General features: G+C 41.8%; 1 protein-coding gene across 1 annotated transcript in view; it reads left to right on the forward strand.

Annotated features, from left to right (window-relative positions):
- The window catches only part of MEI4 (meiotic double-stranded break formation protein 4), a 76,271-nt gene continuing 51,983 nt past the window's right edge, over nt 2,744–27,031 (forward strand). Inside the window, exon 1 of the mRNA XM_018053506.1 lies at nt 2,744–2,823. Within this exon, the coding sequence (XP_017908995.1) occupies nt 2,744–2,823 (80 nt within the window). The remainder of the gene's footprint in view (nt 2,824–27,031) is intronic.

Genomic DNA, 27,031 nt, shown 5'->3' on the forward strand with positions numbered 1-27,031 from the left:
TATTAAAGAAAGTAGTATGTAGAATTTTGTGGAATAATGTTAATTTTAATAACCATGAGATCATAATCTGCTGAAAATTATGTTATGCTGTTGCTGCTGCTGCTGCTGCTAAGTCGCTTCAGTCGTGTCCGACTCTGTGTGACCCCATAGACAGCAGCCTACCAGGCTCCCCCGTCCCTGGGATTCTCCAGGCAAGAATACTGGAGTGGGTTGCCATTTCCTTCTCCAATGCATGAAAGTGAAAGTGAAGTCGCTCAGTCGTGTCATGTTATGCTGTTAGACCAATTTAAATAAAATATGGGGCACAGAAGAGTGAGAGATGACAAATACCAACATGAAATTAAAATAGATGTGAAAGTGATCAGGTCTAACCAAGAGACTGAGGTCCAAGAAGTCAAGTTCAAGGTCCATTTTCCTTTGTATTTTTATTTGGACCTTGAAAATTTGTAGGTGCCATTAACAATTTCCTCTTTTATGTACAGATTGGCAATCAATGAATTTGTTGTCTTGAAACCTTACACGAAAGAAGCATGATTTTCTGATGTTCTACTCAAGCTCCCTTCAAATACTCTACATTTAAGTGCAATGAACAACAAGAGCTAAGATACTGCAGGTGCATTTGTGTACATTTTTACCTTCCTTTGGTCTTTATAAACTTGTTTAGAAAAGTTGTTTGGGCTCTGGTACACGCAGCCAGATTACAATATTTATAGAAAAATCTCTAAAACGCACAAATTAAATATTTTAAGATACATTTATTTTTTATTCACCAAACATTTAATGATGACTTATTACATACGTATTATATACTCCCACTAGGGATGAGTAAGACAAAAAGAGGTATGAAAACTTGTACAATTTTCATGGAAGTTATTTTCTACTATACGTTTTTGTAAAATCCATAACCACTCTATGTTCAGAAGCTTAAAAAAAAACGGTAAATGTTTGTCAGATTAATGAGTTCATAGATACTTGCCCCGGAGAAGGCAATGGCAACCCACTCCAGTACTCTTGCCTGGAAAATCCCATGGACAGAGGAGCCTGGTACGCTGCAGTCCATGGGGTCGAGAAGAGTCAGACATGACCAAGTGACTTCACTTTCACTTTTCACTTTCATGCATTGGAGAAAGAAATGGCAACCCACTCCAGTGTTCTTGCTATTGGGTTGCACAGAGTCGGACACGACTGAAGTGACTTAGCAGCAGTTTGGTGAGAAAGGATAAAATTTTCAAACTGACTCTGCAGTTTTCCAATAGAATTTCAGTGCTTGCGTTATATCTTGATAGTTTGTTTACCCATTTGTTTTAATTACCAGACTGCACAGTTGCAAAGGGCAATGATCATGCCTCATTTAGTGCCTGGCACATGATAGGAGTTCAGTCCAATTTGCATAATGAATGAATGAGTGGAACTGAAAAGCATTTCCCACTTGCACCAACACGGACAAATCTGCATAATCTGTGACCCTAGATTATGTCTGTGATCAAAGCACTATGATTGGATTTACATGTCTCCAAAAGAAAACAGCAAATACAGTAAACAGTAATCGAGGGTTCATTAATTTGTAGTTCAAGATAATTCTGTCTTCGCCTACGTGAAATCCTCTTCAGGATTAATAAAGAACATATTAAATTACAATGGACTTCACCGTATTGATTCTCGTTAAGGGGCTGAAGGCTAGAACAACGATGCTTAACGTTTTAAGAAATGTACAATAACGGATTGGATGCAGATGTATTATCTTAATAAGAAAGTTTCATCCATTTAGTTAAATTTAGACATACAGATGTCCACGTAGACATGCTTGCTATTTTATACCATAAATATATGCTGAGATTTCTACCCAATAGCGATCAAGCAGTGCGCGTAACACCAAAGAAACCTGCCGAGAATCTGTCCTCAGGATGCTTGGAATCGTACTGGGATTCTTAACGATGGAAGCATTTTTTGTAAGATGTAAGGCTCCTACCCCCTCCCCCTCCCCAAATAGACAATACATATGACGCGAAAGGTGAACAGAGAGCAACATCATTCTGTAATGACCACAATTTCTTGGAAGAAACACAAGTTTCGTTTCGTTTCTGGGAAAAGAAAAGTCGTTTTCGAATTCATCCTGTCCAAGTCGCTCCTCCTACCCCGCTGGAATCACCGTATCTCCTTCCAGAAGTCTCCCCAAGGGCTTGCTCTCCTCTGAGGCCTCGCTTTCCCCTTCCGGCTGGAAGCGGAGGGGGCGCAGTCCTCAGGGAGGCGCGCGGCCTCGCCTTAGCTTTTGCCCGCGCGGCGCGGATACTCGCAGGGGCCGCCGGGCCGACCCGCTCCCACCCAGGCGGCGGGAAGCGCGCTCCCGACCCGGGCCGACAGCCCGCCCCGCGGCCCCGGCGCCGCAGGCCGAGCGCGCCGCGGGGCCTTGTGGGGCGCGCGGCCGGGCCCTCCCCGCGCGCTGCCCGAGCGCGGACGGAAGCCGGCGCCGCGCGGGCGGCCTTCTCTGGGCGGTCGGGCTTGGGCGGCCGGCGACGTCGCAGAGTTCAGTCCCTGCGGCCCCGTCCCCGCCTGCACCGGCTCCCCGCGGGAGGAGCCCTCCGTGCTCTGCGGAGTCCCCGAAGGTAGGTGGGGAGGCGCCCTGCACCGCTCCCCTGTCTCCGCCTCCCCGCGTGCCTGGCGCGTGGCCTCGTTCGGAGACTCGTATCCGCGCCATGGGCCGCTCCACGCGGAGCTCAGCACGTGTTCCGCGGGTCTCTACCCGATGCAGTGGATCGCGGCGGCGCTGGAGCTTTTGGAGTTAGACCCCGCCGGCCTGTGCTTCCAAATGTGTGGTCGTCCTGGGTGTGTTCTCAGTTCAGTTCAGTGGCTCAGTCGTGTCCGACTCTTTGCGACCCCATGAATCGCAGCACGCCAGGCCTCCCCGTCCATCACCATCTCCTGGGTATGTTCTAACCTCCATGCATTTGAGGCGCCCCCCCCATCCCCCCCGCCAAAGAAAAAGAAAAAAATGGTTCCCTCCTGGGGGTAGAAAATGCCTGTGCTTGGAGGCCCTTGCTGCGGTTGGTAGATCACTGCCTTGTGCACATTTTAAAATTTATTTTTTAAAAAATATTTATTTGGCTACCTGGTTCTTAGTTGCAGCACATGGAATCTTCCTTGAGGCTGGGGATCTTTAGTTGGGGCATGTAGGATCTAGTTCCCTGACCAGGGATGGATGTCCAGCCCCTTGCGTTGAAGTGTGGAGTCTTAGCCATTGGACCACCAGGGAAGTCCCCAACACATCTTTTATTGAGCGCCCATTATTTTGAAGGAACCCCAGTCCATCCTAAAGGAGATCAGTCCTGGGTGTTCATTGGAAGGGCTGATGTTAAAGCTGAAACTCTAATACTTTGGCCACCTAATGGGAAGAGCTGACTCACTGGAAAAGACCCTGATGCTGGGAGGGATTGGGGGCAGGAGGAGAAAGGGACGACAGAGGATGAGATGGTTAGATGGCGTCACCGGAGGATGAGATGGTTAGATGGCGTCACCGACTCAGTGGACAAGGGTTTGGGTGGACTCTGCGAGTTGCTGATGGGCAGGGAGGCCTGGTGTGCTGCGGTTCATGGGGTCACAAAGAGTTGGACACGAGTGAGCGACTGAACTGAACTGATGTGCTGTAGGTATCAAAGATGGCACACACATGTCTCCTCCTTGAAAGACCTCCCAAGCCTGGGGTAGATATAGATGAAGAGTTAGGTAGGAAACATTCAGGGGCAGGGTGGGATTTCATTAGGAGATTCAGATAAAATGCTGCGGGGCAGATGGCTCCCTGGAGGAGGTGGCACCCTGACAGTGGCCATAGGTACTAGATATTTAGGAAATGGGGTAGAAGTGGGGAATACATTGCAAATGAAAAGGATGATAAGAGTAAAGGCAGGAAGGCAAGCATATGGGGAGAAGACAGTGTTTTAGTGTAACTTGAATGTCTAATAAAAGTGGCAGCCAGTAAGATGGGACCAGTGGTTTGTACTGAATCATGAAAGGCTTTGTATAGCTTCATAGGCTGGAAGTTCACAAATACATTTTGGACTTCCGGTCATCAGGAGCCATAGATTTTGACATGTACTGTTATTTAATATTCATAAAATGCTCATAATGTGGAAAAACTCATAACCTGGACCGTGTTCTTGAGCAGGGTATATTTTTCAAGAGCAATATTTGTCTCTAATTACATACACATTGATCACATTCTTCGGATTGTTTGCAACTGCCTTTTTTCTACTTAAAATCAAGAGATTTACAGTGTTTCATGTGGCTACAGTGAGACTCAGTCACTCGGCAGAAAATTGTGTTAGCAACTATTCTACTTATTTATATTTGGGAAGACTTACTGCTTTAGAAGTCTTCAGATCAAGTGCAATAAAGAGCCTGTATAATTTGGAACATGCATAATCTGGATGACTTTCAGAGCAGGAATGTGGACCACAAATGATAAAATTAAGAGAGAAACCGGGAATGATGGTCAGGAGCACAAATTGATGACCCTTAGTAAGAATTTTGCTCTTTTTTCATGAGTAATGGGGGGAATGCCAGTATTTGGAACCAGCTTTCCATAACCAGTATTTTGGAGGCCTTGTCAAGATTTAGAAAACATTACCTTGAATATGTTTTAACATATATAAAGATGTCAGGAGTCCAGTGGATATTGTGGTGAAGATCAGACAGAATAGCTCTTTCATGGGGCTTATATTTGTCATATGTAAGTTAAACTCTGCGGTACAAAGGCACTTGAAGGTGAGGGCCAGAGTCAAAATGTAATAGAACCAGTGGAATTACCTTGGAGCATTGTCGAGGTGCACGTCTGACTTCCCTGTGCAGAGTGGGTTGGAGGGAGCCGAGAGGTCTGGCAGAAGACTGATGCAGTCATAAAGACAAGAGGTGTCAATGGTTTGGGAAGAAGAAGATCAGTTTATAGATATATTCGATTACAGAATTGGCAGGGCATGGTATAGAAGAAGAATCAGGGGAATCGTGGCACTAAAGTCAGAGAGCAGAGCATTTTAAGAATAGAGGTGTGGTTTTTAGGGTGAGGTCTGCAGAGAAGTGGCAAGAGAATTTGCAAGTAGGTATCAGGTTTGTCTTTTTCAGCCTTTGTAAGAACAGCTAGGTGAGGTGGAGGTGATGGGATACTGTTTTTTTTTTTTTTTTTTTTTGCATCTGGGAGCAACTTGGTCAGGATTATATATCAAGAGAAGATAGGACAGAAGAAGAGAGTGAAAGAGCGGATAGGAGGTAGTTTGGTGGTGAGGATACCAGGAGCTGGTGTGCCGTTTGTGCATTTTCCCAGAGCCTAGTTCAGGACAGGAAGACATGGGCCATTAGTTTTGAGGAGCATATCATAGAATGACCAGGGTATTCTCACATGCTATCAGAGCGCCTAGGATCCAGCTTGCTTACCTATCCATTCATTCATCAGGTCAGCCAGCTTATATGTATTATATATATTTAATATTTATTAAATATATATAATATATAAATATATTATATAATATTTGATATATATTTAATATATATATATATTTAGTGCTTATTGTGTGTTCGCTGTAGCAATTTCTGCTCTGCGCAGGCAGGTCATGAGCTCAGTGGAACTCACTGAGGGTCATTGCCATCAAAGGACCAAGGAAGTAAAGAATGACCCAGCTGCAACTGTGATACAAGAGTATGGTGTGTTAAGAGCTAGGTATTGGAGGGAAATGACTTGATCTAAAGATATCAAGGAAGGTATTTTCAATGATAGAATGTCTAAGCTGGTCCTTAACAGAAACCTCTCTTATTACCAGATCAGCCAGGCCTTCTCCATGCTGCCTCCTGTTATCATCTCATTCTTGGTTCTGAGTTCGCTGGTGGACTCAGTCTCCTTTCTCTCGACACTTGAAATGTGCATTATGGTTAGTGGATGGGAAAACTTTCAGGAACCAAGGCTTGGCAAAGATCGTTCTCAAGCCAGCTATTGCTTCGTTATAGTGACTAAATATGAACTAAATGGCCGATTAATTTTATTCATGCTACATTGATTCCCATTTAGGGGATGAAAAGGGCTTGGGGAGTGGCAAATCAACGGTCAGCCACAGCCACCACTGAGCCTCTTAACATCCCTGGGAGGAACCACAACCGGCACAGATCCTGTCACTTCATATTAGGAAATTTTGGTAACAGCCAATGAAAGCTAATGTTTTTTCTTCTTTTTTTTTTAATACATTTAAAATTTTAATGCTCTGTGGGTCAAGTGATTGGGGAATAAGCATCCACTCCTGTTTCTCTCTGCAGGGAAGCGAAGGTACTATTGCTGCTATGATTTTGCATTTATATAGCACTTGAGTGTTGGCTAAGTGCTGTTAAAATCAATTTTATTGTTCAATTTAAAAGATAGCCTAAAATCACCCCTGTCAAAACTTGTTTGGTGTGATTCAGCGAACAGGATCGTTGGAAAAATGGGCCTTCCATGATATGGAAGAACTCTGATCAGTCAAAAGACTAGATACAATATAAGAGAATGTGAACAAGAGTTAGCTGTTAAATAGAAGACATTAGCCACGTGACACTTTTTTTTATCTGCCTTTATAATGAAAGAAGAAAAAAAATACAGAAACAAAACGACAGTAGAAATGCAACTTGGCAGAAAGCCAACCTCCCTCATGACTTGGTTTGTAGCTAGGGCACCCAGGGATGTTTGATCAGTGACAGTATGTTTCCCTCCATATATTTATTCTTAAAGCATTAGGTTTTATTTAGAGCAAGTGTTGGCAAACTTTTCTGTACAGGACCAGTTAGTAATATATCAGGCTCTGCAGTCCTCCTGCAGCAACTCTGAGGTTGTAGCACTAAAGCAGCGATAGACCACACATAGGCTAATGGACATGGGTGTGTCAATAAAACATGGCTGATGGAAGCAAGGCCACACAGATTCGGCCTGTGGGTCATAGTTTGCATTTCTGATCCATAGCACTTCTGAGATTCCTTTACTGAACAGCGAGTGTTGTAGATTGGAATGATTGACAGTCGGCTGACAGCTCAGTGAAGGCAGTGATGGACTTTTCTTGTTGGCAGTTGAGTCCAGCACAGCACCTGTCCAGTAGCAGATCATTAAACGTATCTGGTGAATGAAGGAACGAGTAGCCAGGATATCAGATGGAAAATCGCCTAACTGACATAGGCTAGATGGTTCTATGTTCAGATCTTCAGGTCCTGTGCTGTGCTCTTCTGATTGACTCTTTGCGACCTTATGGACTGTAGCCCTCCAGGCTCCTCTGTCCCTGGGAATTCTCCAGGCAAGTATACTGGAGTGGGTTGGCCATGCTTTCCTCCCAGGGAATCTTTCTGACCCAGGGCTCCAAACCTCTTTTCTTACCTCTCCTGGCAGGCGGGTTCTTTACCCCTAGCGCCACCTGGGAAGCTCTTGTCTCCTATGGCACTTCTGTTTTGGGTAGAGCAATTACCTTGCAGCTGAGTGCTTAGTTCAGAAAACAAATCCCGGCAAATGCCCGGAGAATCAGAAAGAGCCAGCACTCTATATACGAGGATGGTAAAAAAGACATGGGTCTGTGACTCTCATTTTCACTGTGTCCACTGAAAAGACATGTTGCTCTCTTTGGAAAGGACCTAGAGAGAAGGCAGTCCAGCCTCTTCCCTCATCTAGGACCTTCCCATTTGCCCTGTTGCCGTGGCTTTGCTGGCATTTGTGCTGGAAGTCTTCCGTTTGGCCTCCCAGATCTCTCTGCCCCACCACCCTGCAGGTCCCACACCAGCCCCTGCTCCCCCTACAGTCATGAGGAGGATGCTGGGGATGGAAGGTCACGGCTCCTGCCGGGTGGTCCTGTCCTCCGCAGGTCTCTCTCCCAGCCCTGGTAACTGCCCCTCCTCTCCTCCCTTCGGATCCAAGGGAAGTGGAGGATGCCCTTGGCCTCTGCTGTTGTTTCTGGTCCCCTGCACGTTGTGTTTCCCCTTTAGGTTGCCCACACCTTTGAAAGTAGCTCTTTCTTAAGCGCTCCTTCACATTACCCAGATTGAGGTACCAAAAGCTTTCTGCCTCAACCCTCATGTGGACTGTGTCCTCAACACTTTCTCAAAGGCATCTATTGTATATCACTGTCACTGAATGGTTTTTAAGTCTCCCAATGTCAGTGGCTGTGGTTTCTGTTTCTTATCATCACAAGATCTCAGGGTGGCAGTGGTCCTGATCCATTTAATTTTCAAGATCCATTCTGCCCCATTCCTGTCATCTCTCTCTGTGCTTGAATACCTCCCACAACAGGGAACTCACTCCTCCTAAAGCTGTCTCTCAGTCTTTAACGCATCTGACAGATAGAATATGTATCCACAACTTCCCCTCCCATCCTTGTCCTGTTCCTTGGGGTTTCATGGAACAAGCCCAGTTTACATTTTACTCCTCTGTCCCTCAGATAGCAGGTTTCTGCATTCCTTTACCAGCTTTATCTGTTTAAAGGTGGCGTGCCTAGGACAGAATCTCTTTTCTCCGGTGTTATCTGCTGAGTATATGAACATGATAATTTTAACTAGAAGGCTTACTACCTCCAGAGATTATGAGAAGGTCTGTACTTCATCATTCCTTGCTTGGAAATAGAGAGAATAGATCCACCTGCCCCCCTCCCCACGGCCACACACATTCATGCTCCCCGTTTCTGCTGATAAAGTGTCACATGTCATATGAACAGGGCTTCCCTGGTGGCTCAACTGGTAAAGAATCTGCCTGCAATGCAGGAGACCTGGGTTCCATCCCTGGGTTGGGAAGATCTCTTGGAGAAGGGAACAGCTACCCACTCTGGTATTCTGGCCTGGAGAATTCCATAAACTATATAGTCCCTGGGGTCACAAAGAGTCGGACACAACTTTCACTTGTTGTATGAACAGCTGTCTTAGATGAAGGCTTAATATTGTCCCTATTATTAGATTTATCTATACTTACAGATTATCCATCAAGGAAGTAAAGTAATTTAAAAATTATAGATCTTTAGAGGTCTCTGTCTACTATCAAGTTTCCTTTTGCTTGTCCTCAAATATAATTATCCTCTAGTTATTTTGATGGCACTATGTAAAATATTTTGCCTAACTTTTTATTTAGGTTTCAAATCTGAACATCAGATATCAGAATCAAAGATTTTTTAGTATTTCTTTCTTTCTTTTTGTTTTGTTGGCATTTACTTTGTGTATGTCCTTTCCCATACCTGTTGTATTTTGGAAATATAACAAAATATATTGAAATGCAATATCTTGGGGCTGATAATCAAATTGACTTTAAGGAAATGTTCTGAGTGGGTTCTTAAGTGTATCATTTATTTAAGTCAATTTTTATAATGAAAATCCAATTTATTTTTTAACAGGCCTCCAAAATATCTGTCAGCTTAATTCTTCCTTCTGATTTATTCACCTACCTCATTCCCCATTTCGTTTTTGATTAGATTGCTTTCACCCTCGCAGAACTCTGGAAAATAAATCTTTTTGTATTTAATGTGTGCTTTGGTTTAATCTGGATGAATAGTAGAATGAAAACAACTCATTAGAAAGTAATTTTGATTGTTGGAAAGAGAGATGTGACTTTCTTAATCTCTAATAATTGCGAGGAAATGTATTTCAGAGACTGCTTGCTCACGGTCACCTTCCTTCTACTTTCATGAATAGCTTTTTTCTCACAGGATTAAAAAACAAAATAAAACATACTTATGATCCTTTACAAATCCCCCCAAATGGTTTTAGAGTAGCAGATTATGACCCATTTCTTTTTATCTCTGGAACAATGGTCAGAGAAAGCTACTTTCTTCCTCTTCTGAACTGCTTTTATACTTTATCCAAAGTTGCTATTCATGCATTCAGTTCAATTCAGTTCAGTTGCTCAGTCGTGTCCAACTCTTTGTGAACCCATGGACTGCAGCACATCAGGCCTCCCTATTCATCACCAACTCCCAGAATTTACCCAAACTCAATGTTCATTGAGTCGAAGATGCCATCCAACCATCTCATCCTCTGTCGTCCCCTTCTCCTCGCACCTTCAATCTTTCCCAGCATCAGGGTCTTTTCCAGTGAGTCAGCTCTTCGTATCAGGTGGCCAAAGTATTGGAATTTCAGCTTCAGCATCAGTCCTTCCAGTGAACATTCCGGACTGATCTCCTTTAAGATGGACTGGTTGGATTTCCTTGCAGTCCAAGGGCCTCTCAGGAGTCTCCTCCAGCACCACAGTTCGAAAGAATCAATTCTTCAGCACTCAGCTTTCTTTATAGTCCAACTCTCACATCCATAGTTGACCACTGGAAAAATCATAGCCTTGATTAGATGGACCTTTGTTGGCAAAGTAATGTCTCTGCTTTTTAATATGCTGTCTAGATTGGTCATAACTTTCCTTCCAAGGAGTAAGCATCTTTTAATTTCATGGCTGCAATCACTATCTGCCATAAAGGTGGTGTCATCTGCGTATCTGAGGTTATTGATAATTCTCCTGACAATCTTGATTCCAGCTTTTGCTTCCTCCAACCCAGCGTTTCTCATGATGTACTCTGCATATAAGTTAAATAAGCAGGGTGACAATATACAGCCTTGATGTACTCCTTTTCCTATTTGGAAACAGTCTGTTGTTCCATGTCCAGTTCTAACTGTTGCTTCCTGACTAGTTGATGTTTTATTTATTTTCTTATGTATTGGCCTCCACCAGAAAGAAAGCTTCTGAGAGAAAGAGCATCCTTATTTCCAGTTGTGCCTGGCACAACTGATAAATGGTGTTGTGTGTTTGTGGGCAGAAGTATAAGTTTCTCATGATAATCTGCTTTCTTTATGCCAGTGCACAAGAGCTTACATAGTTCCCAACAAATTGCTGCTTTCTTAAAAGCTATTTCTTTTATAAATATGGTTCCTAAAGCATCCACTCTTATAAGATTATCTTGTTTTCTAACCAAAAAAAAATCCACCATCCGTTATCAAATTATCAAAATAAACAGATTATCTATCTATTTATCTGATAATAACTAAGCACTATTTAATCTATATAATGAATAGAGTTTTTAAAATTACATATATTACCAATAAATTCTTTTCATCAAGGTCAGTTCCCAAAGACCAAAATTGTGATTTAGAATGTACTGCACGCATACAGGCAAATAACTGCAGCATCTTTGCAAATAGCAAATGAAGCAGTGCTTCAGCTCAAAGACCCCAAAGGTACATTTCTTACTAGGTTGCTGATGTAAAAATCTTTCGTGATAAATAACGGACAAATTCCCAGTTTCCCAGCATACTCCAAAAATATGACTACCGCATAAGATCACCGAGAAGGGCACTGATTCAAACTACTTGGCAGGAAGCTGACTTCTCTCATTATTAATGTGCTTACCTCCTTTTCATCACTCATTGATAATAAGCGAAACTTCAGTAAAGAGTTAAGGAAACAAACTTCTGAGAATAGTCACAGTGTTCAGAATGAATATTTTATCAGTGTTATTTTGCATGTTTTCGACTTCCCAGTAATTTTAGTATGATTTTCTGATTGGAGTCCGTCACATCGCTGGCCTAATATGGAAATCATATGCAAGTATCCCCTTACTTTCCCTCTTTCCAGTCTGGCAGGAAGCCCCACCGTGTCACAGACATCTTTCAAGGCATCTCGTATTCTGTGTGTACACGTTAGCATCCTGGCCTGGCTCTCCTTCTAGCCCTTCTTCCCTCTATGGTGTCAGTAGTCCCTAACTCCTTAGAAAAATTCTCTTCCTAAAACATTACTAGGAGTGTTGCACTTATCCACACCGAAGACCATGCCTATTTCCAGCCATCCATGGCAGTGAGTTCAGACTCCTCTAACTGACCTTCAAGATCCCAGCTTCCTTCTTCTATATTATTTCCCTTTCTTTCCCCAAATACCATATTCTTCAGTCAGAAATCCATGCCCTCTCCCACAAAGAGGCATGCTGTTATCTGCTGGCTGCCTGTACTGTCCAGCCCATCAAATTTTGTCCCTCCTTTGCCTGGGTCCTTCTCATCCTTCAGATCTTCCAGGCTGGCTCCAGAGTTCTGTTCCTCCTGTTCACATCAGCCCACAAGTGTCTCTTTCCCTGAGTTCTCACTGGGTTTATGCTGCGCAGAGAGAGGCGCAGGCTTTGGAGACAGTGGACTGGCCTTGACTCATTGACCCATACAAGCCTCAAGCGGACCAAGTGTTGCATTGTTCACTGTGTGCCTGATAAGAGTACGTAGGGGTCATGTGCCTGACTCACTTCCTCTCCTTAGTTTAGAAGTTGAGTATTCTTTGGAGTCCCGTTTTACAGATTAGCAAACTGAGGCACAGAGAGGTTGAGTAACTTGTCTAAGGTCACACTAATAGACGGCAGAGCTGGGAACCCTGCCTCCCAAACCTGCTTTCCTGTTTCCTATGCTGTCCTTGCCTCTTGAACACATATTTGAAATGATTTCTGATGGGAGTTTTTCAGAGTTGATTAGTATGCTGTACTGCTCATGCCTGTCTCACTAGGCCGTCTTTGGGGGTAAAGCATCCCTTATCTAGCACTGCTTGTGGAGATAGTGGGCCTGCCGTTGTGTGTGTGTGGGTGTGTGTGTGTGTGCACGCGCACACGCGCGCTGCTGTGGTGGTAACCTGACATGAATGTCAAAGTAGACGCAAGGTGACCGCGGGGCAATTCAGAGAGGTCCATTGCTAGCCAGGTTACATTCAGCTCCGGCTGCCAAGCTTCAGAAGTGTGTCGCAGAAAGAATGTGTGGAGGGATGACAGTTAAAAAAGTCCAGTTCCATCACTTGTTAACCAGATAGCCTTGAGAAAGCTACCTTCTGAACTTGTTTCCTCACCTCCAAAAAATGATGCTAAATTCTACAACACAATCATTTTTTCAGATTTTGTTGAAGTGTAGCAATGTTGTGTTGATTTCTGCTGTATAGCAACGTAGTTCAGTTATGTGTACATTCTTTTTCCTGTTCTTTTCCTTTTTGGTTTATCACAGGGTACTGATGAGGACTGATAAGGATATTGATAAGGATACTGGCAGGAACTGTAGTTCCCTGTGCCGTATGGTGGGAGGTAGTCCCAGAGCTATTAAATGAGGTCTTACACAAGGCGCTGGCTGCCAAGTGACCGCACAGGGGCCCGCGTGCGGAGGTGTTCAAGAGATGTTGATGTTTCCCTTCCAGGCTTCACGCTGCAGTCGGGCTCCAGGCTTTCTCCCCGCTGCTGATGCCTTTTCCTTTGTCCATATATATCTAAGCCGGCCTTCAGTTCTGTGACTCCTCCGGTCTTAGCCTTGTTTCCGTGAGCTGCTCCACTTCTGACCTTTTCTGTAGTTACTCACGTGCTGCGTGGCTTGGTCTTCCCAAGTCCAGCCGACAAGGACAAGGTCCATAAATACAGTGGGCTCACTCTCTTGTCTAGTAGGGGAGCAAGACCCCCAAATGGCTGCTGATCCTGCCTTGGGATCTCTGTGTTTCCCAGTGCTGTGGAAATGCACACCAAAGGGTGAGGAAGGCGGGAGGGGAAAATTCAGAAGACTTGAGACGAGGCGGTGGAAGGAGGCAGTGAGGGGCGAGTGGAGAGTTTGCAGACGGGGCTCAGGGAAGGGTGTTGCTGTCGGGGGACACACCACGGGTTGCGGAGGAGGCCCACTGTCATGAGAGTGTGTGCTTTGTTCCTCTGTGACTAGATTGCAAACCTGAGAAGTCAAGTGTTTGGTTCTCAACAGAAATCAGTTGTGGAAGTAGAGATCTAGCTTAAAAGAACTTTTGGAAAGAAAGGTTTTAATTGTTTTTCCACTATGTCCATCTGAGTCATCACTGAGACCTGACAGTTCAGCAGCTTATACCACCTGGCGACAGGAAGGCTCGTAACTGACCGTGTTCATCGTGGGATTAGAGGTTTAGTGCTGAGTGTCACCGAAGAGAGGTTTTGACAAATCACATGCAACCAGAAGGGGCCGCCAGAGTGAAAAGAGGCTTACTGTTCCGATGTTATGAGAAATGGGTCTGGGGCATTTTGTAAAGGGAGATAGTGATTGCTCACTTCAAATCCTTGGAGGGTGATTTGGGAAAGTGGACTTTATTTTTTTTATTTTTATTTTTGCTTTAAGGGTGGACCTGGGATTAATAGAAGCAGACATTATAGAGTGTCTGGCAGGACTGGCTACGAACTGATGGTTAGGGAATCACATTTTCAGTATGGTGCTATCTGTTGAGACTGGACTGGATTCCTGATGCTGTCTTTGGTGACAGGCTGGATCACCCCTTCTGACAGCACGCCCTTCAGAGTCCATGAGATATATCCAACGGAGTTTTGGTGCGAAATGCACTTATTGAAATAGATTATCTGTGCCCAGACATGGTAATTTAATGTGATCGCATGGCAGACTATACAGAAAGATGGAAGGTTTTAGAATGGGATTGTATCTTCACTTCTTCCTTTGAGGCTTTGAGCAGTTTACCCCCTGAGCCCCTGTGTGCATACTGATAGAACAGGGGTAATAGCAGCTATGTCACAGGCCTGTTGGGAGGATCAGTATAATGATGGATATGCATCCATACATATCCTGTTGTCTCAAACAAATACTATTATTGGAAATGCGTTTTCTGTCTGTAATGCATCATACCATGACTTTCTAAAAGTGTTGAGTACCCTGCTGCAGAAATAAAATATTGCCTGAGTTTTTCCTAAAACATACTCTTCCTTTTATCAATCATATCCATACTTGAATGTTTTCTTAATGAATACTAAATGTTAGTTTATCCAGAATGAGAAAAGAATGATGGCAAATTAAGCTAAAATTGTATAACTCACTCTCTGCCATCCAGAAGCATCTCCAGATTTTAGCCTAGAGATGCCACATTCTATAGTTATTTCTCCTTTATTTTCTATTAATATAGACACATACGCATAAAATGCTTGACCCTTATAAGAAATATATTAAATAATTTTACTTATTAACAGGTAATTTAAAAGTAACCATGGGCTTTCTAGTTTATAATTTTGAAGTAGAAAGATATTTAAGAGTGTGTGTGTTTGTGTATATACACTCAAGAATTTGCATATAAATACACATTAAATACAGGTGTAGATTGTTAGGCATTCTTTCTTATGCTAAAGTACTGAATTTTTAATAGTTGTTTCATTTAAGAAAATGTTGATATTTCCTTTCATAAGTTTTAAATTGGCACTTCAGATATTTAAAAGATGAACTTTTCTGCATATCTCCTGGTAGTTAAAAGAGATACAATATGAAATGATCAGGCTAAGAAGCTGGCTGTTTAAATATTTTTTAAAACTATTATGGTTAGTATCATCCTGTTATTTAATATTCTATAGCAGTTCAGCTTTGGATATTGAACTCTTCTCACCACTGAGTATAAGAGTAAAAACAGAAAAACAAATGTCACACATTATTTATATATATTTATATTTTATACATATGCTCCCAAACACACATGTCTGTATTAGCTGAATTGACTGACCTTTGTGTGCCAGGCCCTGTGTTAAGTCCTTTGCATGGATTATCTCCTTTAATTTAAGACACCGTGAGGTGACAACGTAATTTGCGTCATTTTTCAGATGAGCAAACCGAGGCTTGTAGAGTGTGCAAAGCGAATATAAATAGTGGAGACTGGGTTTTAACCCAGCTGTCTGACCTCTGGAACTTCTGATTGCCACATTGCCCTGCCCAGTGCTTGGGTAATCATGGAACTGGAACAGCCATCTGTCCATCCATACGTATAGCCTGCACATCAATGCCAAAATCTGTCTTCATCTCAGACAGTAGATGGCCGTTCAGCCTCTACCTGAATAACTCCTGTAATTGGAACTTCATAGCTTCACAAGCCAGCCCATCCCATTGTTGGCTAGCTCTTGTCACTGGATCTTTTTATTCATCCAGTTACTGGAAAGTTGTCTCCCTGTGATTTCAAGTTATTGGGCCCCGTTCTGCCTTCTGGGGCATGCTGAACACTGGTCTCTCCTCTTCCTGAAGGCAGCCCTTCAAATTCTGTGCTTCTTGGAGGCTTCTCTCTTCAGTTCCATGTGCTGCCTCCTGAGCCGTCACCCTTACAGTCACCTTTCTGACATCTGGGTTTAACGGGTTGTTTCTAATAAGTTGCGATAACAGCATTGGAAGCAGTGGAAAAACTGGGTGTAGTTGAAAACCTTCTGGACGGAGCAGGAGCCTCTGGGGGAAGGTGTCAGCACTGCCGCTCCCTGTGTGACCTTGGGCAGGTGGCGACATGGCTGAGCTTCAGCACCCTCATGTAACACTGGCGTGATACCTGCCCTAAAACCCAGCTTTGTTATGGGGTCACGTCAGATGTGCTGGGGAGAGTGCTCTGTGCACCCCAGCCTGTCCTCAGCCTCCTCTTTCACCCTCCCTGCTCTCTGTTTCAGCACAGCTTGCTCCCTCATCTTCCTCTGCGTCTTTGCTCAGTCACGTCATCTGCTCATTGATGCCTTTCTTGACCTTTATATTTTAAATGGCAACTGATCCCTTAACTTCTCTTGCCATCGTACCTGCATTAGTTTTCTCAGTTGTGTGTATGACAATTCAATGTACATCATTTTACATGTATTTATTTTGTGACTCTCCCCGCTTCCCTCGCCCTGCCCCCAGGAGAATGTAAGAAATAAGAAATGTGAGCTCCAGAATGCATCTATTTTCATCACCGCTATATTCTCTGGACAGAGCAGGTCATAAAAAATACTTGGTGAATAAATGAATGAATTACCGTTATGTTTACGTTTCTGATGTGGTCTCACCATCAAAAAGCCCAATGAGGTGCTACTGGTTGTTTTTTTTTTTTTTTAACAGAAGAAAAGTACAGCTGGCAAATTTATTAATTGCTCTTTTAATATTTCAATTTCATAAATTCATTTGTCAGTTAATTTCCTTGTGCTTCAAGGGTATTTTCTCACAGAGCAGTTATCTGAGCTGGACTCCTGGAGTGAAATATTAACATTTTCAACTTAAAATGTTACTGAAAATGAAGAAAATGTAATTTATCATGGGCTTCAATTTCAGATGACTCAAGGTCAGACTTTGGTGGGCAAAAGCATTCAAATTTTTTTTTTTTAAGTAGCAGCAAGTCATTGAATTTCCTGTTTATATGCTCACTGTAGCTGTTCCATCATTCCAATTTCTGATGGTGTATCTCACAGCTATAATATCTCTCTTCAGAGTGATCACAGCCCCCATTTGTTAGCTGGTTGTGTGTTAGTATGGTTTCTGGAGTTACTGGATGAAGGGGAATTAACAGGGCAAGAGAGGCAGAAATGCAGATGCATTCAGACATCCTAAGGGTGCTGATGTCTCAGCTTGGCTCCCTGCGTTAACAATCTAGAAGCATGTTATCTGCCTAAATCAAGTTCTCAGGGCTGGGTCGAGAAAACCTCATTCATCGACATGAAGGAGGTGGTGAAGTCATGGTTATCAGGAGGGCACGAAGCGCCACGTTTCCACACTGATGCCTGTGTCTTGTGGTTCAGAGACTTGTATGTTGAAGCCTGGTCGGCCTGGACTAAAGTGACCTAAGTTAGCAGAACACCTGATTGTAGCAGCTGATCTGACTCCTGGCAGACTGAAGAGGGAGGAATTAACTCAAAGCAAAAAAAAAAAAAAAAAAAGCCTTGGGATACAGGGAAAAAAAAAAAGTCCACTCTCCTTCTGCTAGAGTTGACTCTAGACCTATAAATTATTGACACATGCTTGCTTGTTGTTGAATGCTTGCACGTCTCCCCAGATCAAACAATGCTGTCAGCAGTTAGTGCTGGGGCACACTGTCCTGAATTTAAAGCTGCAGAATCAGGTTTATTTGAAGTGCCTGAAAAATCCCACGGCTGCTTATTGAAACTGATTTTCAGTTTGCTCTTCAGTGTATTTAATCACTGAGGAGCTCTCAGTGCTGCAAATCTGTCATTGCTAAATCCCAAACCATTGCAGATCCCCTTGGAATGGGAGAATAATGACCCAATGAATGAGTTTGTGTACATTTCTGTTTTAAATGAGAAGGGGGATATGTTATAGAAGAATATAACATTTGCAGTAGATGCATAAAAACTTTATGATTTTACAAAATATATTGAAATTAACATAATTTCATCATGGATACAAGGTCAGTGTAAACTTTAGTTAATAACAGTGATCATAGTAGAAGGTCTTGTTAAGTAAACAAATACCTTGTCTAGGGAAGGAACATTTGGGGACAGAATTGAATAATTGATTTTCTACTTACACCAGAACTGCATTTGGAGTCCGACTTACTAATTGGATGTCAAGGAAGATGTTGATCACTGTAATGGGCGAACTGTTAAAAATTGGGTAGGAGAACACAAACTTAGGAATCATGTGGTTGCAAGACTCATTTTTCCCCTCCACACAAATGGTAGTGTAGTAGCATAGCTGTAATAATAGTGCTAGTGATAAAAATAACTAACAACCCTTGAGTCCAGTCATGTGCCAGCTACTACTGTATGTGCTTTTCAACTTTGATTTACATTAGTTTTTAAGACAATCTTATGAGAATGTTTCCAGTATATTTTCCATTGTATGAATAAAGTGAGATGTAGCCATTACGCTGTCATTCAGCTGGCAAAGGGCAGAGCTGATTCAGACTGCAGGCTCTCTATTCTGACATCTGGCCCTTAGTCCCTCTGCTGTCTCATTCATTTGAGAAAATTTATTCAGACCCTTTTGGGAGTGTTGGTGAAGGAGTGAAAAAAGGGAAGGTGATATAACCCGTGATCCCCCAGGTACTTAATCCTACCAGAGAGAAAAAAAGCAAGCAGATAGTTACTGATTAAGAGTCAGAATCAGTGGTTCAGGTGAGGAACCACTCAACAACTGTTGGGAAAAGAGAAAATGACTATTGGCTGAAATGATTAAGAAAGGCTTCTTGGAAGGAGGGGGTTTATCCCCTAAGTGCTCAGTAACACTTTTGGCCACACACATTGGATCCTTTAGTGTTACGGTTCTAATAATTTCATGAATTGCACCTAAGTAAAATTCTAGCCTTGTTCATCTTTAAGTGGGTTTTTCACATTTTTTAAAAAACAGCTCAAACATGTGCATGTGTTCAGCGTGCATATAGTTCGTTTCTGACAGCTGATAGAGCTTATTGATTGTGCCTCCTAGAAGAGGAAGCAGGCAACATCAGCTTATTGATGTTGCCTTCTGTATAGGTGTGAAACAGGGTTCAGAGGGATGTGGAAGAAACAGAGGTCATTAGAGGTGTGTAGGAAAAACAGAGAGCCGGTAGACCGGTTTCCATGTTTCGTGGTGACACCCACAGTAGATACTTCCTTTAGCAGTTGGGTTGGCCCTGACTATGTTAGCTATTTTCATGAATTTGAAAACTTCACCTTTGAACTCTGTTTGTATTTATTTTTAGTTATTTTAAAATAGTTATTTATTTATTTGGCTGTGCTGGGTCTTAGCTGCAGCATCTCCGGTCATTTGCAGCATGCGGGGTCTTTTTAGTTGGAACATGTGGGATCTAGTTCCCAGACCAGGGATTGAACCTAGTCCCCTGCTTTGAGAGCATGCAGTCTTAGCCACTGGGCCACCAGGGAATCCCTGAACCCTTCTGTGTAAATTGTATGTAAGATCATACAGTCATTGCAATAGAAAATAAAATCTTTAAAATACACGTATGCTGTAACATTTTAAGACATACAAAAAGCATAAAGAATAATGCAACAAATACTAGCTTTTTAAGTCCAGCTTAAAAAACTAGATCTTTGCAAGGCAGGAAAAACCCTTCCTTTTTCTGATTTCACCCCTTTTTCCCCTGCATGAATAATCAGTTCTAAATTTGGAATATATTACCCGATGCAGGCCTTCGTATTTTTCCTTTAAGTGGTTATATATCTAAAAATGTATAGTACTCTTTATATAAATTACATCAAGTAATATGCATTTTAAATTCTATTTTATTCTTTTAACTATGAAATTCCTTCATTTTCATGTGTATAGCTTTAGTTCATTTGTTTTTTATCCCTTAGTAATATTTGATTGTGTCAGTTTATTTCAATTTATTTAGGTATTTTTCTATTAGCAGATATTTAAGTTGTAATTTTCATCAGAAACAATGACGTTGTGAATAGTTTTGAGCATGTCTCATCGTATATATATGTACATCTTTCATATGTTTACAGACCATTTTCTCACCTTTACTGTGACTTGCTTGTTCGTCTCTTTTGCCTACTTTTCTAATGCATAATCTTTTCTTTACTCATTTATAGAGTTTTTTTTATAGATTGTGAATATTCATCCTTTGTTGACTGTATCTTCGATAGACTGTGGGTTACTATTCGTTTTTTTGTAGTGTCTTATTCTGAACAGACTTAAACTGTTGATATAGTAAAATTTGTTATTTTTCCCTCTATCATTTATACCACGTGTCTGTTTAAGAATTCTTTCATATTGAGGGAATAAAATGTAATGTAAAGGTACTCCTTAAATATAAAGATGGAAAATATGATTTTTTTTAAACGTTGGAAGTCAAATTGTCTCAGTGCAGTTTGACATATAGTTTATCAATACCAGTCTACTCAAAACAGAGCGTGCAGCCACTATGGAGAACAGTATGGCGATTTCTTAAAAAGCTAGAGATAAAACTACCATATGACCCAGCAGTCCCACTACTGGGCATATACCCTGAGAAATACATAATTCACAGAGACACATGTAACCCCAGTGTTCATTGCAGCACTATTTATAACAAGGACACGAAAGCAACCTATATGTCCATGGAGAGATGAATGGATAAAGAAGTTGTGATATATATGTATACACAGTGGGATATTATTTACCCATAAAAAGGAATGGATTTGAGTTAGTTCTAGTGAGGTGGATGAACATCACTAGAGCCTGTTATACAGCATGGAGTAAGAAAGAGGAAAACATATTTCATAAATTGGCACACACATATATATATAGAATCTAGAAAAATGGTACTGATGAATTTATTTGCGGGGCAGAAATAGATGCAGACATGGAGAACGAACTTGTAGACGTGGCGGAGGAAGGAGAGGGTGGGCCGAATTGAGAGAGTAGATTGAAGCATACGCATTACCATGTGTGAACCAGATAGCTAGTGGGAGGTTGCTGTCTAACACAGGGAGCTCAGCACGGTGCTCTGCGATGACCTAAGAGGGGTGAGCACGGTGGAAGGGGGAGGGGCTCAGGAGGGAGGGGACATGTGTATACTTATGGCTGATTCACAGAAACCAGCACAACGGTAAAGCAATTATCCTCCAATTAAAAGTAAAGAAACCAGAGCCCACCACTATACCATAACTATTGTGTATATAAATTTTCTGTCCAAACTCAGTTATCATTTGGTAAAATGAGAGCTTAGAGAAGAGAAGCCATGGTAAAACATCAATATTCACAGAATTGTCAGTCTGTTCACTAACAGTAAAGTTTGTTTATAGTAAAGTGTCCACTCACACATGTGCATGTTATCTTCTGGACAGGACGCTCATAGTAACCATAAGCCATTCAGATGGGCCGTTGGTAGCTGTGATGACAGAAGAGGCTTTGGGTATAATTTCAGTGGAGTGGACTTGATGTGTTTCATTCTTAATGATTGTTCTTGTTGCCTTCTCAAGCTTTTATACTTATTCATCATCATCTTTTTTCTGATATATTTGATCTGTGTTGATTTAATGGTTAGTGTCCAGAATTCCTGAAATCTTGTCTTTCTTGGAACCATTCACAAGTGTGTGGTCTTGTAAGGAGAGATCCTCATAAAAACCATTAGTTTATCTCTAGATGTGTTTGAATTTATCTGTCATGTCTCAGTTACTTGTATCTCCTTTTTAAAAAGTCATCACCAGTTATAAGGTAGAGCTTCAGTTTGCTCTGCAATGATTACAATTGTTGTGATGACTTACCATTACTAATAAAATTTAAACTACCACTGTATTTCAGAAGAGGATAAAAAAAAAAACCAGTGACGCCCTGAGTAGGATTTCCAAATGACCTTGGCATGCTTTGTCATAAAGCAGCAATGTAATGGGATGTTGGCTTCAGTACTCCAGGCATTCGCGTTTTTGGGACTTTTGGGTGGGGAGCCTAGAGGTTAAGATGATCCCATGGGTATCATTTTTTATACTCTGATTAAGTCTTTTATCAGACTGATTTATGCTTTTCTCTCTTTCCTGGACACCACCCCCACAAAAAAATAAACATTATGATCTTTTAAAAAACAATAAATATAATTCATCTTTGGTCAGCTTCTAATACAGTTTTGGCCTTGAGTGTTGTATACACTCAGGGTATGTTTGGAGTGCTGAACTGCTCTCACCAAGTCTCCATATACAACACAGAACACTGACCACATGCTTAGTCTTTGTAAATAGAAATATGAAGTTAATTGTCTATAGAATGGCAGATTGTTTGTGTTTATGCTTAAGACCTTTGCGTTACTTTAATCCACTTACCCTAGAAAACGCTATGAGAAATATTCTGAGGTTTATATTAAGATAACGGTTGATTGGGATATAATATACAACATGGGTGACTATGGTTAAAATTACTGTAGTGTATATTTGAAAGTTGCTAAGAAACACATACAGTGGTTAAAGAATGCCTGCCAATGCAGGAGATGCCAGAGATGTGAATTTGACCCCTGGGTCAGAAGGATCCCCTGGAGGAGGAAATGCCAGTTCATTCCAGTATTCTTGCCTGGAAAATTCCATGGGAAGAGGAGCCTGGCGAGCTACAGTGCCTGAGGTCACAAGGAGTCAGACACAAGTGAGCGACTGAGCAGACGCGCGCGCACACACACACACACACACACACACACACACACACACACAGGAGACACTTAGGAAGCACTCATTCTATGTTGCCTAATATCAGTTCTTGGGATAGGAGCAGTAAGATCTACCTAAAGTAAGTTTTCCTGAGGTTGTGGTTTTGTGAGATGTGACAGACTCGCTCCTGCCATTCTCAATAGTTTAGTCAAATATGTATTGTTCCAATGCAAAGTGGAATTTGGACTTTTCCATACAGTGAAGGACTAGGTGCAGCCTCCAGGTGGGTGAGTATCAACCGCCAAAGACCCCGTAAGAGGCATGGCACTTGGGGATTCCAGAGGGTAACGGCATTACATACAGAGAAGTGCGCATGCTTTGGTATCAGATGCTCTGTAGATGAAGGATGGGTTCTTAAAAATATCTCTGAATTCCAGATTCCTAATCTGTTAAAAAGAAAAACAGGGTAGAGAGGAGTGGAAGTCAGAAATAATTGCAAGGTTATTGTGAGATAAACTATGAAGCTAACTAAAATATGAGTACTTTTTATTGTTGTTTTATTATTGTTTTGGGGCTGAAAATCCTAACAGTTTTGGAATAGACCATGGCTTAGTATTTACAGACTTTCAAATGTGATATTATTCTAGGGATGGAGTATGTAAGTGATGTTCCAAGTGTAGTCCTTACACCAGCAGCATCACTAGTACCTGGGAACACGTAAGAAATAGATTATCAGGCCAACTCCAGACCTATTAAATCAGAAACTCCGAGGATGGAGTCTAGGGAGTTTGTGTTTTACAAGCATTCCAGGTGATTCCATGGCAGCTTCAACTGTGAGAACTTCTGAAACATAGAATAAAGGAGAAGGAAACATCAGTTTTGTTATTTTTTGGACTTTGTGTTCTTAGCATTGCCATGGGTTGTCTTATTTTTATTTATTGCCTCTTCTTGGCCTTCCTTTCTCAAATGTTTTGCCCACAGTGGTCAAAGTGGAGTGCTGCAGGTGGTTAATTATTTTTTGTCTAATCGTATGCAGGTCAGGAAGCAACAGTTAGAACTGGACATGGAACAACAGACTGGTTCCAAATAGGAAAAGGAGTATGTCAAGGCTGTATATTGTCACCCTGCTTATTTAACTTTTATGCAGAGTACATCATGAGAAATGCTGGGCTGGAGGAAGCACAGCTGGAGTCAAGATTGCTGGGAAAATTATCAATAACCTCAGATATGCAGATGACACGACCCTTATGGCAGAAAGTGAAGAAGAACTAAAGAGCCTCTTGATGAAAGCGAAAGAGGAGAGTGAAAAAGTTGGCTTAAAGCTCAACATTCAGAAAACGAAGATCATGGCATCCGGTTGCATCGCTTCATGGCAAATAGATGGGGAAACAGTGGAAACAGTGGCTAACTGTATTTTTCTGGGCTCCAAAATCACTGCAGAAGGTGACTGCAGCCATAAAATTAAAAGACACTTACTCGTTGGAAGGAAAGTTATGACCAACCTAGATAGCATATTGAAAAGCAGAGACATTATTTTGTCAACAAAGGTCCGTCTAGTCAAGGCTATGGTTTTTCCAGTGGTCATGTATGGATGTGAGAGTTGGACTGTGAAGAAAGCTGAGCGCCGAAGAATTGATGCTTTTGAACTGTGGTGTTGGAGAAGACTCTTGAGAGTCCCTTGGACTGCAAGGAGATCCGACCAGTCCATCCTAAAGGAGATCAGTCCTGGGTGTTCATTGGGAGGACTGATGCTGAAGCTGAAACTTCAATACTTTAGCCACCTGATGTGAAGAGCTGACTCATTTGAAAAGACCCTGATGCTGGGAAAGATTGAGGGCAGGAGGAGAAGGGGACGACAGAGGATGAGATGGTTGGATGGCATCACCAACTCAATGGACATGGGTTTCGGTGGACTCTGGGGGTTGGTGATGGACAGGGAGGCCCGGAGTGCTGCGGTTCATGGGGTCACAAAGAGTTGGATACCACTGAGTAACTGAATTGAACTGGATCTCTGCTCATGTGCTTCTTTTGAAGGATTTGCCTTTGTTACGTTCTTAATGGAAAATCATTGGAACTGCAGGACTTGAGACAGTTTGCTCTTGTGCGTGCCTGTGCTCAGTCCCTCATTGGTACCCGACTCTTTGCGACCCCACGGACTGCAGCCTGCTCTGTCCATAGCATCTTCCAGGCGAGAATACTGGAGTGGATTCCAGTTTCCTGCTTCAGGGGATCTTCCCGACTCAGGGATGGAACCTACATTGGCAGGCAGGTTCTTTACCACCGAGCCACCTGGGAAGCCCCAGTTTGCTCTCACACATGCACAAATAAGTAGCTAACATTTTGAGGGACTCCTGCAGATTTTCAGAGCTGTTTTTCCGTGCCCTTCCCTTCTTTCTGGGACTCTGCCCTGACAATTCCTGTATTCCTGGCTTCTGAATCTGACCTCAGTCTGCTCAGCTCTCTGAGATATTCAGGCTCTGTTTGGCTTCCCCTCCTTTGCATTGCGGCCTGGAAACTGCCTCCAGGCAAGAAGCTGGTGCATAGCAAGGTTCACCTTGTTTCCGTTCTGTTTTCTGTTCTAGGAAATTAGAACCCTACATGCTTTCTGTCCAGTGTTTGGAACTTTTATTTATTTATTTATTGTTTATTTGTTTTTCTGCCTACTTGTTTAAGGTATAGTGTAAATCTGGTCGTTTCAATTCTAGTTTTGCTAGCAACCCCCTATCTGATGGAATGAAATTTAAATACAAGGAAATGGAAAACATGAAGTATATCATTCGTGGCTCTGATGACTTAACACACCCATGTATATCAGCCCCATGAAATACAGAATGTTACTGTCACCCTGGAAAATCCCTTCATTCTTCTTTCCAGATAATCTCCTCCATCTCATAGAGAAAACATTAATCATGTTTTTCAGTGCTTTGTTTTAGAACTTCATTTAAATGGAAGCTTAGAGTTTGTATACTTCTGTGTGTGTTTCTATTATCCACACAGTATAATGTTTTGAGACTCACCCATGGGGGTGAGTGCATGTGTAGTTCATTGCTTTTTATTGCTGAGTGGGATTTCATTGTGTGGATATGCCAGCATTTGTTTATGCCGTCCTGTTAACTGATGACACACAGGCTGTTTCTAGTTTGGGGCTATTACAAATAAAGTGGCTATGAGCTTTCTTTTATGCTTCTTTTGTCACATACCTTTATATTATCTCTTGGGTAAATAAGAGTGGATTTCCTGGGTTACAGAGAGACTGTACGTTCAGTTTTTTGAGAAACTGTGAAACTTTTTCCGAAAATGGTCAAGCCATTGTACATTTCTACCAGCCAGGTGTGAGAGTTTCACTTATTCATACACTTCTTAATTTTAGCTCTTGTGGATGTGAAGTGGTGTCTCATTGTGATTTAGTTTGTGTTTCTCTAATAACTTTGAATATCTTTTCATATCTTGACTATTTTTCTAGCTGCTTTTATGACATATGTTTATAGCTTTTGGCCATTTTTAGTAGAGTTGTTTTTTTCCTTAATGATTTTTATCTGTTCTTCATAGATTTGTATCCAAGTCCTTTGTCAGGTAAATATATAGTGAATATTTCTTTCCAGTTTCTGCTTTGGCTCTTTATTTTCTTAATGATGTTTTTTTGATGAGTAGCAGATTTAATTTTGATGATGTGTATATTATCAGTGTTTCTTTAATGATCAGTACTTTGTATGACCAATATCAATAATCTTTCTCATTCCCTAATTCATTCTGTTTCCTTTTAGTTTTGGTTTTTATGTTTAGGTCTGTGATTCAATTAGATGTGATTATTGTGGAAGATCTGAATAGATGGCAGTATTAATTTTCCCATGTATTTAATGAACTGCTCTAGGATTGTGTGTTGAAAAGATTGGATCAAGTTTTAAACTCACTGTTGTGTTCCATTGATATATTTGTATATCATTATTCTAATACCACGTTGTCTTGATTGCTTTGGCTGCATGTTGTGTTGCGATTAAGCAGTTTGATTTGTTTACTGTGAAAGTGAACGTGGCTCAGTCGTGTCTGACTCTTTGCGAACCCATGGACTGTAAATGGAATTCTCCAGGCCAGATTACTGGAGTGGGTAGCCTTTCACTTCTCCAGGGGATCTTCCCAACCCAGGGACAGAACCCAGGTCTCCTGCATTGCACGCAGATTCTTTACCAGCTGAGCCACAAGGGAACTTTATTTGTTTTCAAAATTATGTTTGCTATTCTAGTTTTTTTTTTAAATTTCAGTATAAAGTTTCATATTAA

The sequence above is a fragment of the Capra hircus genome, chromosome 9 (genome assembly GCF_001704415.2).
Source record: "Capra hircus breed San Clemente chromosome 9, ASM170441v1, whole genome shotgun sequence".
In the NCBI taxonomy this organism is placed as follows: domain Eukaryota; kingdom Metazoa; phylum Chordata; class Mammalia; order Artiodactyla; family Bovidae; genus Capra; species Capra hircus.